The sequence below is a fragment of the Macrobrachium nipponense genome, chromosome 4 (assembly GCF_015104395.2).
Source record: "Macrobrachium nipponense isolate FS-2020 chromosome 4, ASM1510439v2, whole genome shotgun sequence".
In the NCBI taxonomy this organism is placed as follows: Eukaryota; Metazoa; Arthropoda; class Malacostraca; order Decapoda; family Palaemonidae; genus Macrobrachium; species Macrobrachium nipponense.
In genome coordinates this window covers 139,833,940-139,851,070 of record NC_061100.1, presented here as the reverse complement: position 1 = coordinate 139,851,070, position 17,131 = coordinate 139,833,940, and the positions used below count along the sequence as shown (strand labels likewise).

The window sequence follows — 17,131 nt, the reverse complement described above, 5'->3', positions numbered from 1 at the left end:
TCTTTGGCCCCTAAGAAGTCTCTCTTCGAGACCTCTAAGGGCCTGCATCCCTTCCCTAGGGGGGGATCAATTGTCTGTCACTTCAGCTCACCTGCTCCTGCCGGAGTGAGAACCTGGATGCTATCCCAAAAATATAGTGTTTCGGGAGCCCCAGGAGTTGGAACCCAGGTTCATTCCCCTGCCTCTAGTACCAAGGGTGCTGCTCATAGAACTGGGGCTGCGTCGGGTACTCGTGTATGGGTCTTTTCAAGTGAACAACCTCCAAACGGGGTCATACATCCGCAGTCAGTGAGAAGTATAATCTTCTTTCCATCATGATAGTGGCGCAGGGCAAGAGAAGGGACCGAGTCATGTTGGTGGCTTGGACCGGCTGTGAAAGCCAGAAATGGCTATTCTTCATGTGCCAAGATCAATGTTGCTGTTCCTCAGGACAAGACATCTGATGTAGATAGGAGGAGAAGACCTGATGTAGATAGGAGGAGGTCTTCTATCCTCTTCGTGAGGTTCGATTACGGAGAAGATAGATGCGTAGCAAGACGTGGGAAGTTCTCGCCAGCTTTTACTGCATTAACCTCTGGTCAGCTTTCGCTTGTGTTCGTGTGTAGGAAATGAATGCTTCATTTAACAAAGTAAGAACATCGCAAGTTCAGAGAAGAGTTTGCAAGAACAGACAATCCTCCTCTCTTTTTTCCCTCTACTTCTTGGTTACACCAGAATGAACAAGGGAATAAGAGGAATTCTATGGAGTCTACAGGCAATGTCCGGTTATCGGTGGAGCTTCCATTCCTGGGCATGTGCCAATAAGCGAAAACCGCCATTAACCGAAACTGTGATTTATGGTGCTGATATATAACTGGTTATCAGTGCCATAACCACCATTATGGCACACTGTAAGAACCCTTATGGGTTCCATAAGGTGCCTAATGGTCGTGATAACCTGAACTCGTCCCATTATGGCACTATAAATTGCCGATTTTATGGCACTAGACAAGTGCCATAAAACTGAAACGCAATAACCGAGTCGCCCAATAACCGGGAACTGCCTTTTGCTCCTTAGAGTTCGAATCCGAGAGACTGTTTTTGTTCAATCTTAGAATTTTACCGAACATACGTCAATCTGTCCAGGATGGATACCACTGAGAGATTTGCACGCCTCTCCAGTGCTACTGTTTTGGGAACAACCAGTTCCGCTTGAACTAGTCTTCGGTACCCTGTTATCACCATAGAAGTCTCCCTTCGGGATAACTTCACCTTCATCAGAGGATGAAGGTGTTCCGCTTCCAGTCCTTATTCTTGTCTCTGAAATGAAGAAGAATTAGGCTGGAGCACAATTGACAGGAACCTACGATTATACTTGTACATTCTCCTCACGACATGCTTCTGTTATTAAAAATGTTTAAAAAACGTGAAAATTTTGATTCAACATGAATTGGCACCTAAGTGTTGTTTTCAAACAAAGACATCGCACAGTATGTATTTATTAATAAAGGGAAAAACTTTATTTATTAATAAAGCGAAAGGTTTTGTTTATTTATCAATAAAAAAAACTCTACTTGAAACGAGACTCAGCTTCGTTCCGACATCAGCATAATTGAGCGATGTCAAGCTGCCGATGGGTACGTATAATTACACACGTAACGAATAATATGCATCTTTTCCACGAATCTTTTAAAAAGTTATACATTACTTCATTGTATCCAATAATATTGCCCCCTACAGCTCAGCCTGTCTCCAAGCAAGCCGTGATATGTGATTTCACTTAACATTACATACTTGTAAGACATGTATTCTCATATTGTGTTATAAAATAATAACAGCAGTCAATGGAAAAGTAAATCCACAATAATATGACTGTTTGATCTTGTTATTTAAAATACAAAGCAGAAAGCTTTCGATGACCTGCACAGTCCTCCTTGTCAATCTCAAACAGACGTATTATTGTGGATTTACTTTTCCATTTTATTGACATGTAATTATGAGTTTTCTTTGAATAGCAGTCAATATTTTAAAAGGTTTGGAAATCAGCTGATGGTGAATACGAGTTTATTTCGCCGTATTTAACTCAGTTCTGTGCGAATTTTCTTACTTCTGTTTAGCATAAACGAAAATCTAGATACTCTACTCATATGAGACAATGTCATTTTTCGTTATACGAAGAATGTTTTAGTTGAAATATGGCTTGAATAAATCTCGTTGTGAACTAGATTATTTTTTTCTCAACAGATTGTGTTGGGAGCATGTTTGTTGCATAAATTTTTTTTTTTATGATTAAAGGCGTAAATTTTTTTTTTTTATGATTAAAGATGAAATATTACTTTGTTCACTGTTGTGTGCACTGATCATACTAAGAATAAAGTAAACTTGTAATAAAAACGGTACTGTAAATCAAGCAAAGCAAAAATTAAAATTGTAACGTACTTACATACGCACACACTCCACTCATTCAAAGGCGTCATAAACTTCTTTGTGTTTTAATTCTATGAGGAGAGGAGAGATGAGGAGAGGAGAGAAGGAGGAGAGAGAGAGGAGAGAGATAGAGAGAGAGAGAGAGAGAGAGAGAGAGAGAGAGAGAGAGAGAGAGAGAGAGAGAGAGAGAGATTTACATTGTTAAACAAACTAATCACCTAGCAACAGCCCTTTTATGATTGTGGGCCATTGTACCAATTTTACGTTTAACATAAAGTATGTTAGTTTACCTTTGTTTACCTGTTTTACATTTATGTTCAATAATAAGTTATAATTCCAATAATACATTTGTTTTTTTTGGCAACTAAAAAAATTATTTTCCTTTTTCCTAATTTTTTTTTATAGTACGCTGAATCAGCTGATTCTGAGAATCACTTTTTATTTGCCAGAGGCAGGATGATTTTTTTTATATACATATTGCAATGATGATAACTTTATGTAAATCAATGTAATACAATATAATACAGTACAAATGGATTCTGTAAGTACAATTAAGTTTCATTACTATTGCATTTTCTTAAATACGTACAGCTGTAATAGAATAATTTACATGCAAGTGAATGCTATGTAACACCTGAGGTAGCCTAGGTCTATGGTTCACACACAGCCTACACATTTTTATCTCATGGGTAACAACTGATGAGGAAGTTGCTGTATAAAAATACATTGTTGGTCACAAAACCTTGGTAGGCTGTGGGTAAAGTGTAGGTAGGTTAATTTCAAGTTACATACCTTTTTTTCTATTTTTCGAGAAGCAATGGGGTTTTTGTAACCTAACCCCGTCATAAATGGGAAAATACCTATATACATATATTGCTTTATTTAAGTTTGCTTTATTTAAGCATACCTGTATTACATGCCTCTTATTTATTTTTTTTCCAGACCCAGAGCCACATACGTGTGTACAATCTTTTGAAGCAACAAATGACAAAGAAAGTTCAGGCAAATTGTAGGTGGATATCCTCAATAGCTGTGCACCCAGGTGGAGAACACTTCTTGATTGGAGGATATGACCGCAAGATGAACTGGTTAGTACTTTCTCTCTCTCTCTCTTTTTTTTTTTTTTTTTTTTTATTGGGTGTGTCTTATGTATTTTATGTACTATAGCTATGTTAATGACTGGAATTTTATAGATTACGTGCTTCAGTCTTGCTTAGTTTACTTTTTCTGAATTCGTAAAAGAAACTGAATAAACTTAAATCTTTACATGAATTATTAAAACTTCTGTTCATTCAACCTCTAGTACTCATAAGGATTTGGTTTATAAGACATAAAAAGGAACAACATTATACATGCTGTAGTTGGTATGTAATATATATTCAAGTTCAATATTTTTTTATTAGGTTTGAAATGGAATGCACAAGGAGGCCTCATGCCCTGAGATATCACAAATCAGCTATCCGAAGTGTTGCTTTTCACCGAAAATATCCCCTCTTTGCTTCTGCTGCTGATGAAGGAAGGGTAGTGGTGTCTCATGGAATGGTCTACAAGTAAGTCATATTTTTGTGCTTAATAAGTATATTGGTTTACTTAATACTGTCATTGTTTTATAACACTCACAAAAGGTAAGTGGCATTAAGCAAATGATACAAGAATTCATTACTATTAAGCACTGTACAGTTCACAGATAATTTCTTGCTCTTGTATTGATGTTATTTATTTTGTCAGTACAGTTTAAATCAACTAATACTACTCCCTCTCTGACTGAAGAAAAAATTTATGTTGTATAGGCTTATATTTATAGTATGATATGCCTATTGCATACTAATACAAAATTCTTTATTTGTTAAAGTTGATTTATTGAAAAGCAAAAGGAACTTTTTCAGTATGAACCCATCATTTGTATAAGCCCATATTCTTGATCTTTATAGCAGTCTTAGATACATAGTACTTCATTCCCAAATTTAAAGAAGAGCTTTTGGTGCCGACTGTTGGAGAAAGACTAAATTGCCAGTTGTTCCGATATGTATACAAACCTTCGGTCCTTTAACAATAGGAAAGTACTTAGCGGCAGCTGAACCGGTTGAAAGCTTCGAACAAGGGGGTTCGGTAGTTAACTACTTGTCCGGCAGTTGGCGGTCAGCTTGACTGCGAGGAGAGGAGAGTCACTTTGCTTTCGGCCGCGCTGGTGGATAGACGTGTTGCTCGCCTCCCTGCCCGCTTTCAAGTCGTATGCTGGGTTTTCTTCACACCATGAAGGCTTTTCACTTTTTTTCACTTAGTGTGCATGTGCAAAGCTTACATAAGTACGTGTTTATCTTTTGTATATTCATACGCAAGTGATAGTGAACTATTATGGATTCCCGAGAGCCGGAGAGACCCCCCTCGCCCCCCCATCAGCCGCAGATTGTGCCCTGGTGTGGAGGGCCGTAAGTGTGGGGCCTTTCGGTCCTCTGTAGAGGTAGACCCTCATGAATTTTGCACTCGGTACCGAGGGCGAGAATGCTCTCGCACCAAGCCATGTGATGTTTGTATTGTATGGTCGGAGGAGCAGTGGGAGCGCTATGGAGGGAGGAAGAAACCGAGTAAGCCGGCCAAGGAGTCATCGGAGGGTTCTCCAGATACTCCCTTGGTCACGGACACGTCTTCTTCCTTTCTCCCTCCATCTCAGCTCCCTGGTATGGCTCCTTCCCCTTCGGGGGGTTGGTATCTCGCTCCTTCTCCTCTCTCGATCAGTCGAGCGTGGAGGATGGGGCTAGGTATCCCGATGTTCATTTGTATTCATGGTTGTCCGTTCGCTCGGTGGGAACTGTCCCCCCCCCGGGCGAGGGGAAACCCCGCTACTTAGTAACCCGACTCTGCTTCCTTCCTCAGACCTGCTTGCCACGGGGGATGATCTCGGCCGGGCCTGGTACTCGCTGGGGCTCCAGGGGACACCGAGTGTTCAGGGGCTGTTGAGTCATCTGGCGAGAGGGACCAGGCTGGTAACTCATGGCTCAACCACCACGACAACCATGACGGGTATCCACGCCTGGCTACGCTGCTCCACCGCACCTGGTTTACACCCAGCACGTTGCCAAGGTTACCACGACAGCTGCTGTTCAGGCACCGCTGCCGGAGGTGAAGAGGTATACTATGATGCCGCCGCCTGGTTTTGCCGCTCTTGCTCCAGCCCCTGACTTCCGGTGTCCCAAGAGCTCTCCCCTGGACCTGCCTGCAGTACAGAGGATGCTGCTGGTTCCTGCCCCGCCAACTGTTCCTGAGATTGCTGCCACTCCAGTTCCAGTACCAGTTCCTGCCGCTGTTGTTCCTGCCCGTGGTATTGCTGCCCCCACCCCAGGCTCCGTCCTGAATGGAAGACCTGACGGTGGTCCTGAGGAAGCTGACGAAGAAGAAGAGGAGGAAGGTGTCGTCGTTGTCTTCATCGTCTTCTTCATGTTCTAAGGCCCCACAGCCGAAGAAGAAGAAGAAGGTAGCCTCCTCCCCCCCTAAGAAGGCTCGCTCTGAGACTTCTAAGGGTCCGTGGTTGGGACTTCTGCTGGTCCTTCTGTTCCTTCGGGAACGGGGCCCGTCTCTTCTTCCACAAGGAAGAAGAAGACGGGGACCGGAGGAGCGCTGGCTAACACCGGTACCTCCTCGCCTGGCGCCAGAGGTTCTGCCTCGACGCCAGGTACCGTCTCGGCCTCTCATTCGCGAGAGGTACCGAGTGTACGGTCACCTGCGGGTGACTGTGCAGCCAAGACCCAGGCAACCGAGTCTGCTCAGCGCCAGGATCCAGGCACGGAGTGGAAGACTGGCGGGAGTCGCCCAGGTGACTCTCGTGGCGATCCGCTGGTACCCAGGGTTGACGCGACGGTCCCAGACTGGCTGCGGGCCGAGGTGAGGAAGCGGTCCCCTCAGTTGCCTGGACCAGCCTCGGCTGGTTCAAGCAGCATGACGCGCCGTGAGGACATGCCTCGCTCCCACCGCGACAGCGGACTCTGCCGGTTCCCTGACCGCCGCTCCTACTGGGACAGGGCGGAGAGGGGGACCAGCAGCAGCTCCTCTGACGCTCGGGACCGTCGCTGCTGTTCTCGGTCCAGCCGCTCGATCGCCACTGCAGGTTGGCGATCGCCTGCAGTCCCTCCAGCACACCGGTTTTGCCGGTGGGCGAGGGGGGGAAGTGTTAGATCTACCTCTACTATCCCTTCAACTTCCTCGGCTACACCAGGAAGAGCGAGGCGATCAGGAGTGATCGCGATGGGCGTTCTCCTCGCAATCCTGCCAGGATGGCCTACGAACCTGGCTCGGTCCTGGGACCGACCAGATCGTACGCGCAAGTGGCAGGAGGAGACCATGAGGGGTCAGTAGTGGTTCCTCCTGTGGAAGGAGGAGGGTCTTGGGAGGTGTTCTCGCTGGATGGGCTTGACGGTCTGTCTCTGCAGGACGCAGTCACTCCCGAGATCCAGAGGTCGCTCGCTGAGGTTGTTGCGCTGATTCGTCAGCACAACAACCTCGGGGAAGGATCGCTGCTCCCACCTTCCAAGCCTACATCAGGTTTGGAGTCATTCTGGGGACCCAAAAAGGAACCCAGGACGACAGTGGGTCTGCCGCGATCAGCCTTGGCCGACAGTGTGCTGAGCCAGGTGGACGCTCTCGTCTCCGGACAGGAGGGTTCGCTTCGGTCCGGCAGGTCGTCCAAGCTCCTTCCCCCACCTCTACCACGACATAGGCGCTTTTACGTGCCATCAGAGGACCCTCTGCCTCCCAAACAGGTTAACCCGGAGCTGGCTAGGCTAACTCCGGGGGTGTCTCTGCAGCAGCTCCTGTCGGAGAACCTCTGGTTCTCGCAGAAAGAGGCACTTGCCTTGGAATCTACTGCTATGGCAGCATTCCAAAGAGTCTCCTGGATAGACCTGTGGTCCCTCACAGTTTCTAAAGCCGCGGCCTCCTCGGGATACATCACTCATGAAGGGGATCCGGCTTTTGTGAAACTGTGCCAGTCTGGAGGTAGGGCTATCTCCTACCTGGCCCACCAGACGGCTAACCTGTGGGCCAACATGGTTCTTCGGCGTAGGGACGCTGTCCTCACTCGAGTGACCAGGGCGGCTGGGCGAGAGGCGGCCTTGGGTCTTTGCAACAGACCGGTGCAGAGTTCCTCCTCTCTCTTCCTCAGAGAGATGGTGGACGCTGCCGTGGACGGCGCACTGATGAAAGTGACCTTTTAGTCCACCAGGCAGTCTCGAAGGTGGCTGGGCAACCTCGAACGACTGCGGCTAAGACGATCGCTTCGTCGAAGCCGAGAGGAAAGACTCTGCCTTCAACTTCGACTGTAAGGCGTAACCATAACCAGCCCTCCTCCCAGTTCTCCTTTCTCGAGGAGGAACCGGGAAGAAGAAGTCGAAGAGAGGAGGGAAATGCTAGGGACAGCGTTCCCCCTCATCTGCTGCCAGAAATGGGGGGGTTGCCTAGCGAGCCATTGGGCAACACGGCAGTGCTACAGAGTGGAGACCTGGATAGTGAACGTCCTTCGGGAGGGATATTTACTGCCCTTTGAGTCTTGGCCACCCCTCACCTCCAACCCGGTCCATCATCAGACGTACGTTCCTGGTTTGGCCAAGGACATGGCTCTTCGGCAGAAAGTAGAGTGATCGCGATGGGCGTGCTCCTCGCTGAGCAAACGAGCTGTGGAGATTGTATGGGATCAGTGGCCGGGCTTCTACAGTCAACTTTTCCTGGTGGAGAAGTCCTCGGGGGACTGGTGCCTGGTGATAGATCTCTCTCCCTTGAACCGATTCGTTCACCAGACTCGGTTCACGATGGAAACAGCACGGTCAGTGCTCGATTCCATCAGGGAGAACGACTTCATGCTTTCTGTGGATCTGAAGGACGCATATTTCCAGATACCCATCCATCAATCCTCCAGGAAGTACCTCCGCTTCATCCTTGACGGGACGGTGTACCAATTCAGGGCACTTTGTTTTGGTCTCTCAACCGCCCCACAGGTGTTCACGAGAGTGTTCACTCTGGTGTCGGCTTGGGCCCACTCGGTAGGGATATGTCTTCTGAGGTATCTTGACGATTGGTTAGTCCTGGCGAGCTCCCGCTCACAGTTGCTACAGGACAGAGATGGACTTCTTGAATTCTGCCGCGATCTGGGGATTGTAGTGAATTATGAGAAGTCAGATCTCGAGCCCAAGCAAAGGATGAAGTACCTGGGCATGCTGATCGATACGGTAGCAGGGTGAGTCTTCCCCGTAGATTCGCGGATCAGCAGGTTCAGGGAGGCAGCAGGACGGTTCTGTCCCTACAGGAGCAGCCAGCTCAGCGATGGCAGGTCGTGATTGGTCACCTGTCGTCTCTCGAGAAGCTAGTCCCTCACAGGCGTCTTCACCTGCGGTCTCTTCAATGGAGACTATAGGAGTGTTGGTCACAGGCAAGAGACCCACCTTTCTTCCCCGTGTCTCACGGAGGACATGAGGCAGGACCTAGCCTGGTGGCTGGAGGACAGGAACCTCGTAAGAGGAGTGCCTCTTCGCACCAACCCCCCCTACCGAGATGTTGCTGTTTTCAGACGCGTCGACTAAGGGATGGGGTGCACACCTGGAGGAGTTGCTGGCTGCGGGTGTGTGGAACCATCACAACAAGCACCTTCACATCAACGTCATGGAGCTCAAGGCAGCGTTTCTCGCTCTCCAAGAGTTTCAAGATCGTCTGGTGGGACACTCAGTGGTGTTGATGAGCGACAACACCATGGTAGTGGCGTACGTCAGCAAACGGGGGGCCTAGTGTCCCTCCCGCTGCATCAGTTGACGTTGCAGGTGCACGAGTGGGCCGAGGCACACTCGGTAGAGCTGTCAGCCCGCTACATTTCAGGCAAGAGGAATGTTGTGGCGGACAAGCTCAGCCGTCGAGATCAGGTGATAGGAACCGAGTGGTCCCTTCACCCAGACGTGGCGGAAAGGCTCTTCAACCTGTGGGGGCATCCAGTCGTGGATCTGTTCGCCACCCGGCACAACAGAAAACTCCAGGTTTTCTACTCGGCTGTGCCGGACCCATGGGCAGCTGCAGAGGACACTCTTCAACACCCGTGGGACAACTTCTACGTTCTTCGTGTATGCCTTTCCCCTGTTCTGTCTGATTCGCAAGGTGATCAGGAGGGCGCTAGTCACCCCGAATCTTTGGATGATCCTGGTGGCACCCAAATGGCCTCAGGCCTTTTGGTACCTGAACCTGCTGGCTCTGCTCGCCGAAGCACCGAGAGAGATTCCCACTGGCACAACCTTCTGTGCCAGCCACACATAGAATGGTACCACCAGTCGGTTCGGTCCCTGTGTCTTCACGGCTGGCTGTTATCCACCATCTCTTGCGAGCGAGAGGCTTTTCTCACAGCGCAGCAACAGAGATGGCTGGGTACCTCAGACAGTCCTCTGCAGCTGTATACCAGGGAAAGTGGTCCGTCTCCTGTGGTTGGTGTCGTGGAAGGGGGGTCTCTTTCCTCTCAGAGCCACTATTCAGCAGGTAGCAGATTTCCTCGTTTTCCTTCGCCGAGAGAAGCTCCTCTCCGTCTCCGCAGTTAAACGATACAGAGCTGCCCTGGCTCTAGTCCTTAAACTGCGAGGAGTGGATATCTCCTCCTTCGAGATCTCCCTCCTTATGAAGAGCTTCGAGAGGTCTTGCCCACCCAGGGAACTCAGGCCCCCGGGGTGGGACGTGACTCTCGTCCTTAGGAGTTTGACTCGAAGACCCTTCAAGCCACTCCGAGAGTCGTCAGACAAGGATCTGACCCTCAAGACCCTCTTCCTGCTGGCCCTGGCATCGGCGAAGAGAGTAAGGGAACTTCATGGTCTTTCCTTCAACATTAAGCATTCCAGGGGATGGGGGTCTGTGACGCTCGATTTCGTCCCGAACTTCGTAGCGAAGGCTCAGAATCCTTTGGTCCCTGACGACCGGTTCGAGTCTTTCACGATCCCCTCCCTGAAGGACTTCACTGATAATGATGCAGATGAGATGTTTTGTCCTGTGAGGGCGCTACGGCGCTATCTGAAGAGAACTCGACACCTTAGGCTTGAGTGTCGATGCCTCTTAGTTAGCACCGGTGTTACCAAGAAAGAGGTATCTAAGAACACACTTTCTTTCTGGTTGCGTGAGGTGATCAGGAGGGCATATGACGCGGATGGTACCCTTCGTCCGAGAGCTCATGAAGTCAGAGGTATTGGTCCAACCCTTGTGTTCCGCAAGAACTTCTCCATGGTGCAGGTTCTGAAGGCAGGGGTTTGGGCCAACCAGACCACCTTTACTTCCATCTACCTTCGGGATATTACCCACAGGTCCTTGGACACCTTTTCTTTGGGACCTGTGGTGGCTGCTCAACAAGTTGTGTAACCTACCCAGCACCCGAGCGGACGGAACAGCATCGCATCCTTGTGTGACTGCATGAATGGACGAGTGAAAGAGAGTGTGACTGGCTTCTCTCACTCCTTCGTTCTTCCTCCTCTACCTGTGGGCAGAGGGCTATGGTCGTCACTACGCTGAACAGAAAGCAGATGCAGGTAAGCTACACGACTGAGCTCCATCCTATCCTTTTCAGTAGAGATAGGAGTGTTTATCCACCACTCCCCAATAATGGGGGGAGTGGAAGCCAACAAGAGACAAACCCATGACTTCATTTTGGCTCTTGAAGTAGGAACTAGTTCTTGTGTATTTGCTATTTATAAGAGGTACGCTTGCCTCCCTCTTATAAATTTGGTCCAGAAGTCTGGCCACTGATCCTGCGGTGCACACCCCGATCAGCTGGGCAGAGGCTAGGATCCCTCCCTTTGCTCTTATGACCAGGGAGAGAACCAAGGTCGGACGAACACCAGTCTTTTCATGAAACTCAGATTCCTCCCACCAATAAGTGAGTCTTCCTATTGTTAAAGGACCGAGGGTTTGTATACGTATCGGAACAAATAACAATTTGTCGAAAATTATATTTTTCCTAACTATACAAACCTGAGGTCCTTTACACATAGTCCACCTCATGCCACCCCTCACTCTGCATTTCCAGGGCCTAAAGCAAAGTGACTCCTCTCCTTGCAGTCGAGCTGACCGCCAACTGCCGGACAAGTAGTTAACTACCAAACCCCCCTTGTTCAAAGCTTACGACCGATTCAGCTGCTGCTAAGTACCTTCCTATTGTTAAAGGACCTCAGGTTTATATAGTTAGGAAAAATACAATTTTCGAAAAATTGTTATTTTGATGCTCCTCCCAGCTAGCCAAGTAGCCTGCAAAATAGAAACCCTATTTCATACATGGTACAGTTTGGAAATGTATGCTGTGTTTTCCAGTGTGAGCTCATCTGGAAGTTTCTAGGCACTTCAGATCTCCAAGAACTTAATGATGGTTCTCTGTTTGTTTGCCGTTGGAGACAGGGCAGCCACCAGAGAATATACTTGTGGGAAAATATGGGTAACCTTTCACTCTTTCGGAGATTCCACTGGAACCTAGAAAAATTCCAGCTTCACTTATGCAGTTTATCCAGCAAAGAGTTGTAAGTAGAGTTTCTAGTGCAAGCAGCCAAAGCTACTTGCAGATATTGCAGAGCTTAAGCCTTCAACCTTTATCAAACAATGTGGTAGTTTTTACTAGTATCAGATAGCAAATGCTACGGGAGAAGCTGTCAGGTTTTTGAGTTCTTCAAAATGGATGTTTGTTGTGTGGAACTTGAAGACTCATCCATCATGTTCTGGAGAGTTATCTCAGAACTGATCAAGCCTCCCAATTGCTGTGGTATGAGAGAGCCTCATCAAGCCCTTGTAGGAATCATCACACATACTAAGTGCTGGAGTGCTATTGGTTTGTGATTTACAGCCTCATGGTAAAGACTCAAATCAGGTAGCCAGGACTCTCACGCAACAACTTTTATCATCCTTCTCATGTTTTTTACCACAGAAATTGAGAGGATCTTTTGGACCTTATGGGAAGAGGTTGCTTTTACCTCAGGAGCAACAGAGATTTCAGAAGTGATTTTTCTTTTACTTTCTTTACACAGGCAGTTCCAGGAAACTTTCTAGGAACAGGATCTTGTATTAGCCCAATCAAGTTATCCTTAAAGCCTATACCAGTGTGATTTGTGAAGTTGCTTGGATGAGAACTGTTTACAAAAGTAAAGCACTCATAAATCTTTGATTTTTAAATATAACCATGATTGCATCACTGCTTTAAGTTCAGGTACTTCAAGTTACAATTGAACTATGTATAGCTAGCGGTTGGTTGGATAGTAAGAGGAGGGTCAGTTTCACCTTTGGGTTAAGGACTTGAGGTAATCTTTATCCTCTTCTATTTCACCGAGTTTTCTCATATTTTCATTTCTGGAATCATTAGAGACTTGAGATGTCTTAGAGTCATTAGTAACTATTTTCTCTCACATATAATAAAGAGTATTCTTTTCACAAACAAGTCAATAATTGTGTTGCGTGGTTTTTTTTTTTTTTTTTTTTTTAAATTGGGGGTGTGTTCTCTACTTTTTTTACCCTAATGCTGTCTAAAGACTTGGGCTCTTTCATTTCTCATATGGCCATTAGTTCAACTAACCTTGAGGATAGCTACAGTCACTACCCTACTTACGAATGAGTTATATTCTGGACGACTGTTTATATCTTGAATTGTTTTTGTTGGTTTTTAATATGTAGTGCATAATTTTTGTTTATGTCTACATTCCTGAGTTAACTTGGATGTCATAGATTATATTTTATCACTGTTTTTAAATCATGCAGTATTATAAAAAAAATCACTGGATGTTAGAAAGGTAAAACAAAGAAAATAAAGTTTTAATTCATGCTACTTTCAAAATTTAATATTTTTTCCATGCTTTGAAAGTTATGAACTTGGAACTAATTTCTCAGGAGCAGTATCTGACATTGGAAGCTCAGGATGTAAACAATGCATACTACCATCTATGGACAAATGTACGTACTAAATGCTTCCTGTGCGGAGAGAAAATACAGAAAATGGGAATTCATCAAAGAACAAGTTAAAGTAGGAAGATAGAAATAATTAGGAATATTTTATGAGTATGATTGAGTATTCTTGTGGTTATGAGAATACATAGTATATCATGAGAATACTCAGGATAATCAGGGAAGGGGTTAAAGGAACAGGCTCTTTCTTCCTCAATTTCTTCTGTTCGAAAATATTCTTACTAGCAGAATAGGCACATTGAGCAAAATTTGAACCTATGGGTGGCAAAGGGGAGTGCTCCAAACAATTTTAACTTGTGACACTGACTGTTTGTAACATGAATGTTTATATGTATATTTAAGCAGATAAAATAATTTTTCACTAAAATACTTCAGTTAATGATACAAGCATGAAATTTGGTACATATCTTCTCCATAAGCCACTTTTTGAAAATTACTGGGTGTCCACTCAAATCCCAAATGGCTGCTGTTTTTCAAGGTGGCTGCTAGTCAAGGTTTTAACTGGGGACTCACGTGCCTGTGGTCATGTTTTTATGCATTTGATTTGGTTATACACATTTTAGGCAGTCACCAAGCAAAAGTAAAATGTATTTCTGTTAAAGATTTCATACAGCATATTTATAGAAAAATAGCATTCAATATGGCAGCCAAAAAGCTTTAAATAATTGCGTCTCAGGATTTGGTAGTCATGGAAAAATGTCTTCCTGTTCAATATAATAGTTTACAAGTCTTTAAAATTTAGTTGGTGGTGTTATCTTTAGTTTTTTAATTTAAAAGAGTGAGTGTCAGCACACAACTGGGGCACATTGGTGACTTCATTAATGGTGATGGTGGAGCCTCTGGGCTCACTGAAAATCCATCAGCCCTGAGGAGATGGATGGTTTCTGGCCCTGAGATGAGTCATCTGGTGTCCCTATACGAAACTGACACAAATGAAAGCGTCTAATGATTACTTTTTCACCATGAGCAGACTTCACATGCCCAGCAGACATTAATTGAAAGGTTCCAGAAATTATCCCAGGTCCTGCAAGACTTGGGAAAACCTTTCCAAGAAGACAGTGCAATAGATGCCAGTGATGTAGCTCATCCTAGCTCAGCTGAGCTTGTTCATACTCACTTAGAACACGGAATTTGTGAAAGGCTTGGCTGGTAATCCAACCTCATTCTACAAGCCCTTCAAGAAGAACAGGCTTGATTTCTTCTTGCAAAATAATACTGTTACAGAACCATTAAAACAGAAACAGATAAAAGAAGAATATCAGCTTTTCTCCATACTGTTTTATTTCCTGTCAAAGCAGGGAATGCTACCTGCAGGAATTCCTTAACCACGAGAATCTGTTGTTCCCTGCATCTTTTAGTGAGGGTGGAAAGATTTACAGCTGTCAGAAGTCCCAACTCACCTCCATACTTGAGAAACCCATATCACTTGACCAAAAGCCAGAGGCAGATGGCATCTTCATCGATGGTTCGGTTTTAGTCTATGCTCTGTCACACTAAAGATCAAAGACCTTGGCAGACTGTAGCCCTTGAATTTCTGCCAAGAATTAGTACATGGTAATTCATACGAGTCAACTCATATTGTCTGTGATCGTATAGTTCATCGATTGTATAGTTCATCAAGTCTGAAAGCAGACACGAGGTCCAAAACTGGACATGGGGGGAAAATGCAAGGTGTCTGAAAGAACACCATTCTTTCAAACTAGAAAAACTTCTTGAGGCATAATAACAACAAGTTAGAGCTGTTTCACTTCCTGGCAGACAAGATTACTCGAGTGTCTGCACCAAACTTGGCTATTGTGACCAAGGGAACCCAAGCACTTAGCACTCTCAGAGTGAGTCTGCTTGAACTGGACAAATGTTCTCATGATGAGGCAGATAGTTGCAACTTTGTCCATGCCAGGTATGTTGCAGGACAGGGGAGCAAGTCTATCATGGTCAAAGCTAATGACACAGATGCCCTTGTCATTAGCCTGAGTATGCTCCCACTCTACAAAGCTGGGGTCTTCAGCGGCTGTGGCTCACATTTGGCAGAGGACAGAGCCTTCAATGGATTGGCATTCACAACCTACACAAGAATGTTGATCAAGAGAAGGCCAAAGCTATGCTGTTCTTCCATGCATTAACAGGTTGTGATGTGGTCTCATCCTTTAGAAATAAATAAAAGATTTGAAGATTCTGGAGAAGCACTGTTGACTATGTGGATGAAGCCAGACTTCAGCTCATCAGTTAGGTTGTGCATGGGGTCAGGCAATTCTGTGCCAGCCAGAAGCACAGAGTCCAGCTGACTGGGATTGGGAAAAGATTGGCAAAGACTGGAAAGTCTTCTGCACTGCCAAGTCCACCATTGCAAAGAGTTGTGAATAGCTTACAAAATGTGGCTGCAAGTCTGGTTCCTTTGTCAGGTGCAAATTTTACACGCTTGGGCTTACACACGCACTTTGTGTAGCTGCAAGTGTGAGGTGTAACTATAATGTTGCATATGAATGCTTCAGATACATCTGAATGAGAAATTCGGCACACTAAAGGGTGAAACCGTGCATCTTCAAAATCTTGTGTTCATTTCAGGCTTAAATAAAGCCATTGATACAGTGCTCGAACTTAGATAAAATACTTTGTTATCACACTCCATTTTAGACTTGGGCTTCTATACTTTTCAGTAACATTATGGGGTTCCTTTCAAAGATGTAATATTGATAATAGCCTCATAGAAATGCCAGAAACAGATTCTCTGGCCTCATAAATGTTGGCATAAATAAAAATTTCACATCTCTTATCTTTCTTAGTTGCAGAGTTATCAAGCAAAATGTTTCTTGGCAGCCCTTTTGTATGCCATCTTTATCACAATGGTAAATATAGTAGTAGGAGCTCTGGTGATATCCTCAATTAAATCTTCTACCCAGGAAGTCGTCATCTGAATAATGATCGATGTATTTATTTCAACAATGATTTACCCAAGTTGTCAGAAATTGAAACTAGCAGCCATTTTGAAGAGTTGTGGCCATATTGAAATTTTGTGTGGACACCCAGTTTTTTCAAAAGAGTGTTGAAATGAGCATTTGTAGCAAATTTCATGCTTGTATCACAAACTGAAGTATTTTTCTGTTTATCTGCTGCACTAGTGAGTAGGGTGGTGACTGTAATTGCAGACTTGAGAATCTATGTGAAAGACTGCAGTCTTGGTTATTGGAAGACTGGAATAAAGGCAGTATAGTACATTATATAAATGATGGGTTTGTATGAATTTTTTGTAAGCAGTATAACTTGGAAGTTATGTTAAACTTGTTATTTCTTTTCCAGTGATTGGATAAAGGATCCCCTGTTAGTACCACTGAAGGAGTTGAAAGGTCATCGATTCTTTGATGGTCTATATGTACTCGACGTAGCATGGCACCCATATGAACCATATATTTTCACAGCTGGTGCTGATGCAACAATAAGATTATGGCATTAAGAAAATTTATCATTAATTGTAAATGTTATTTTCAGTATACTGAATTTTACTGTAAAGCATGTTTTTTTCTATTCCTTATGTTGAATTATGGTGTTGCACATTCATATAAACTGACTGATTTGAACTATAAAACCCCCAGTGCTCATACATCATAGTAATAAAAATAGTCATAAAGTAAAATAGTAGTTTATAACAGTTAGATATGGGTCATGATTAAATATAATTAGTAAATTTCTGACACTGATAAATGTACCAATGCAACGAAACAATTTGTGCTTACATTGTTTCAACTAAATTAACTAACTACCTTCTTATCAATAATGAATATTAAAT

General features: G+C 45.0%; 1 protein-coding gene across 1 annotated transcript in view; it reads left to right on the top strand.

Annotated features, from left to right (window-relative positions):
* Positions 1-16,854, top strand: part of LOC135211527 (ribosome biogenesis protein bop1-A-like) — a 121,492-nt gene extending 104,638 nt beyond the window's left edge. Inside the window, 3 exon segments of the mRNA XM_064244830.1 lie at positions 3,349-3,494; positions 3,810-3,956; positions 16,645-16,854. Of these exon segments, the coding sequence (XP_064100900.1) occupies positions 3,349-3,494; positions 3,810-3,956; positions 16,645-16,798 (447 nt within the window). The 3' untranslated portion in view covers positions 16,799-16,854.
* The last annotated feature ends 277 nt before the right edge of the window (positions 16,855-17,131 follow it).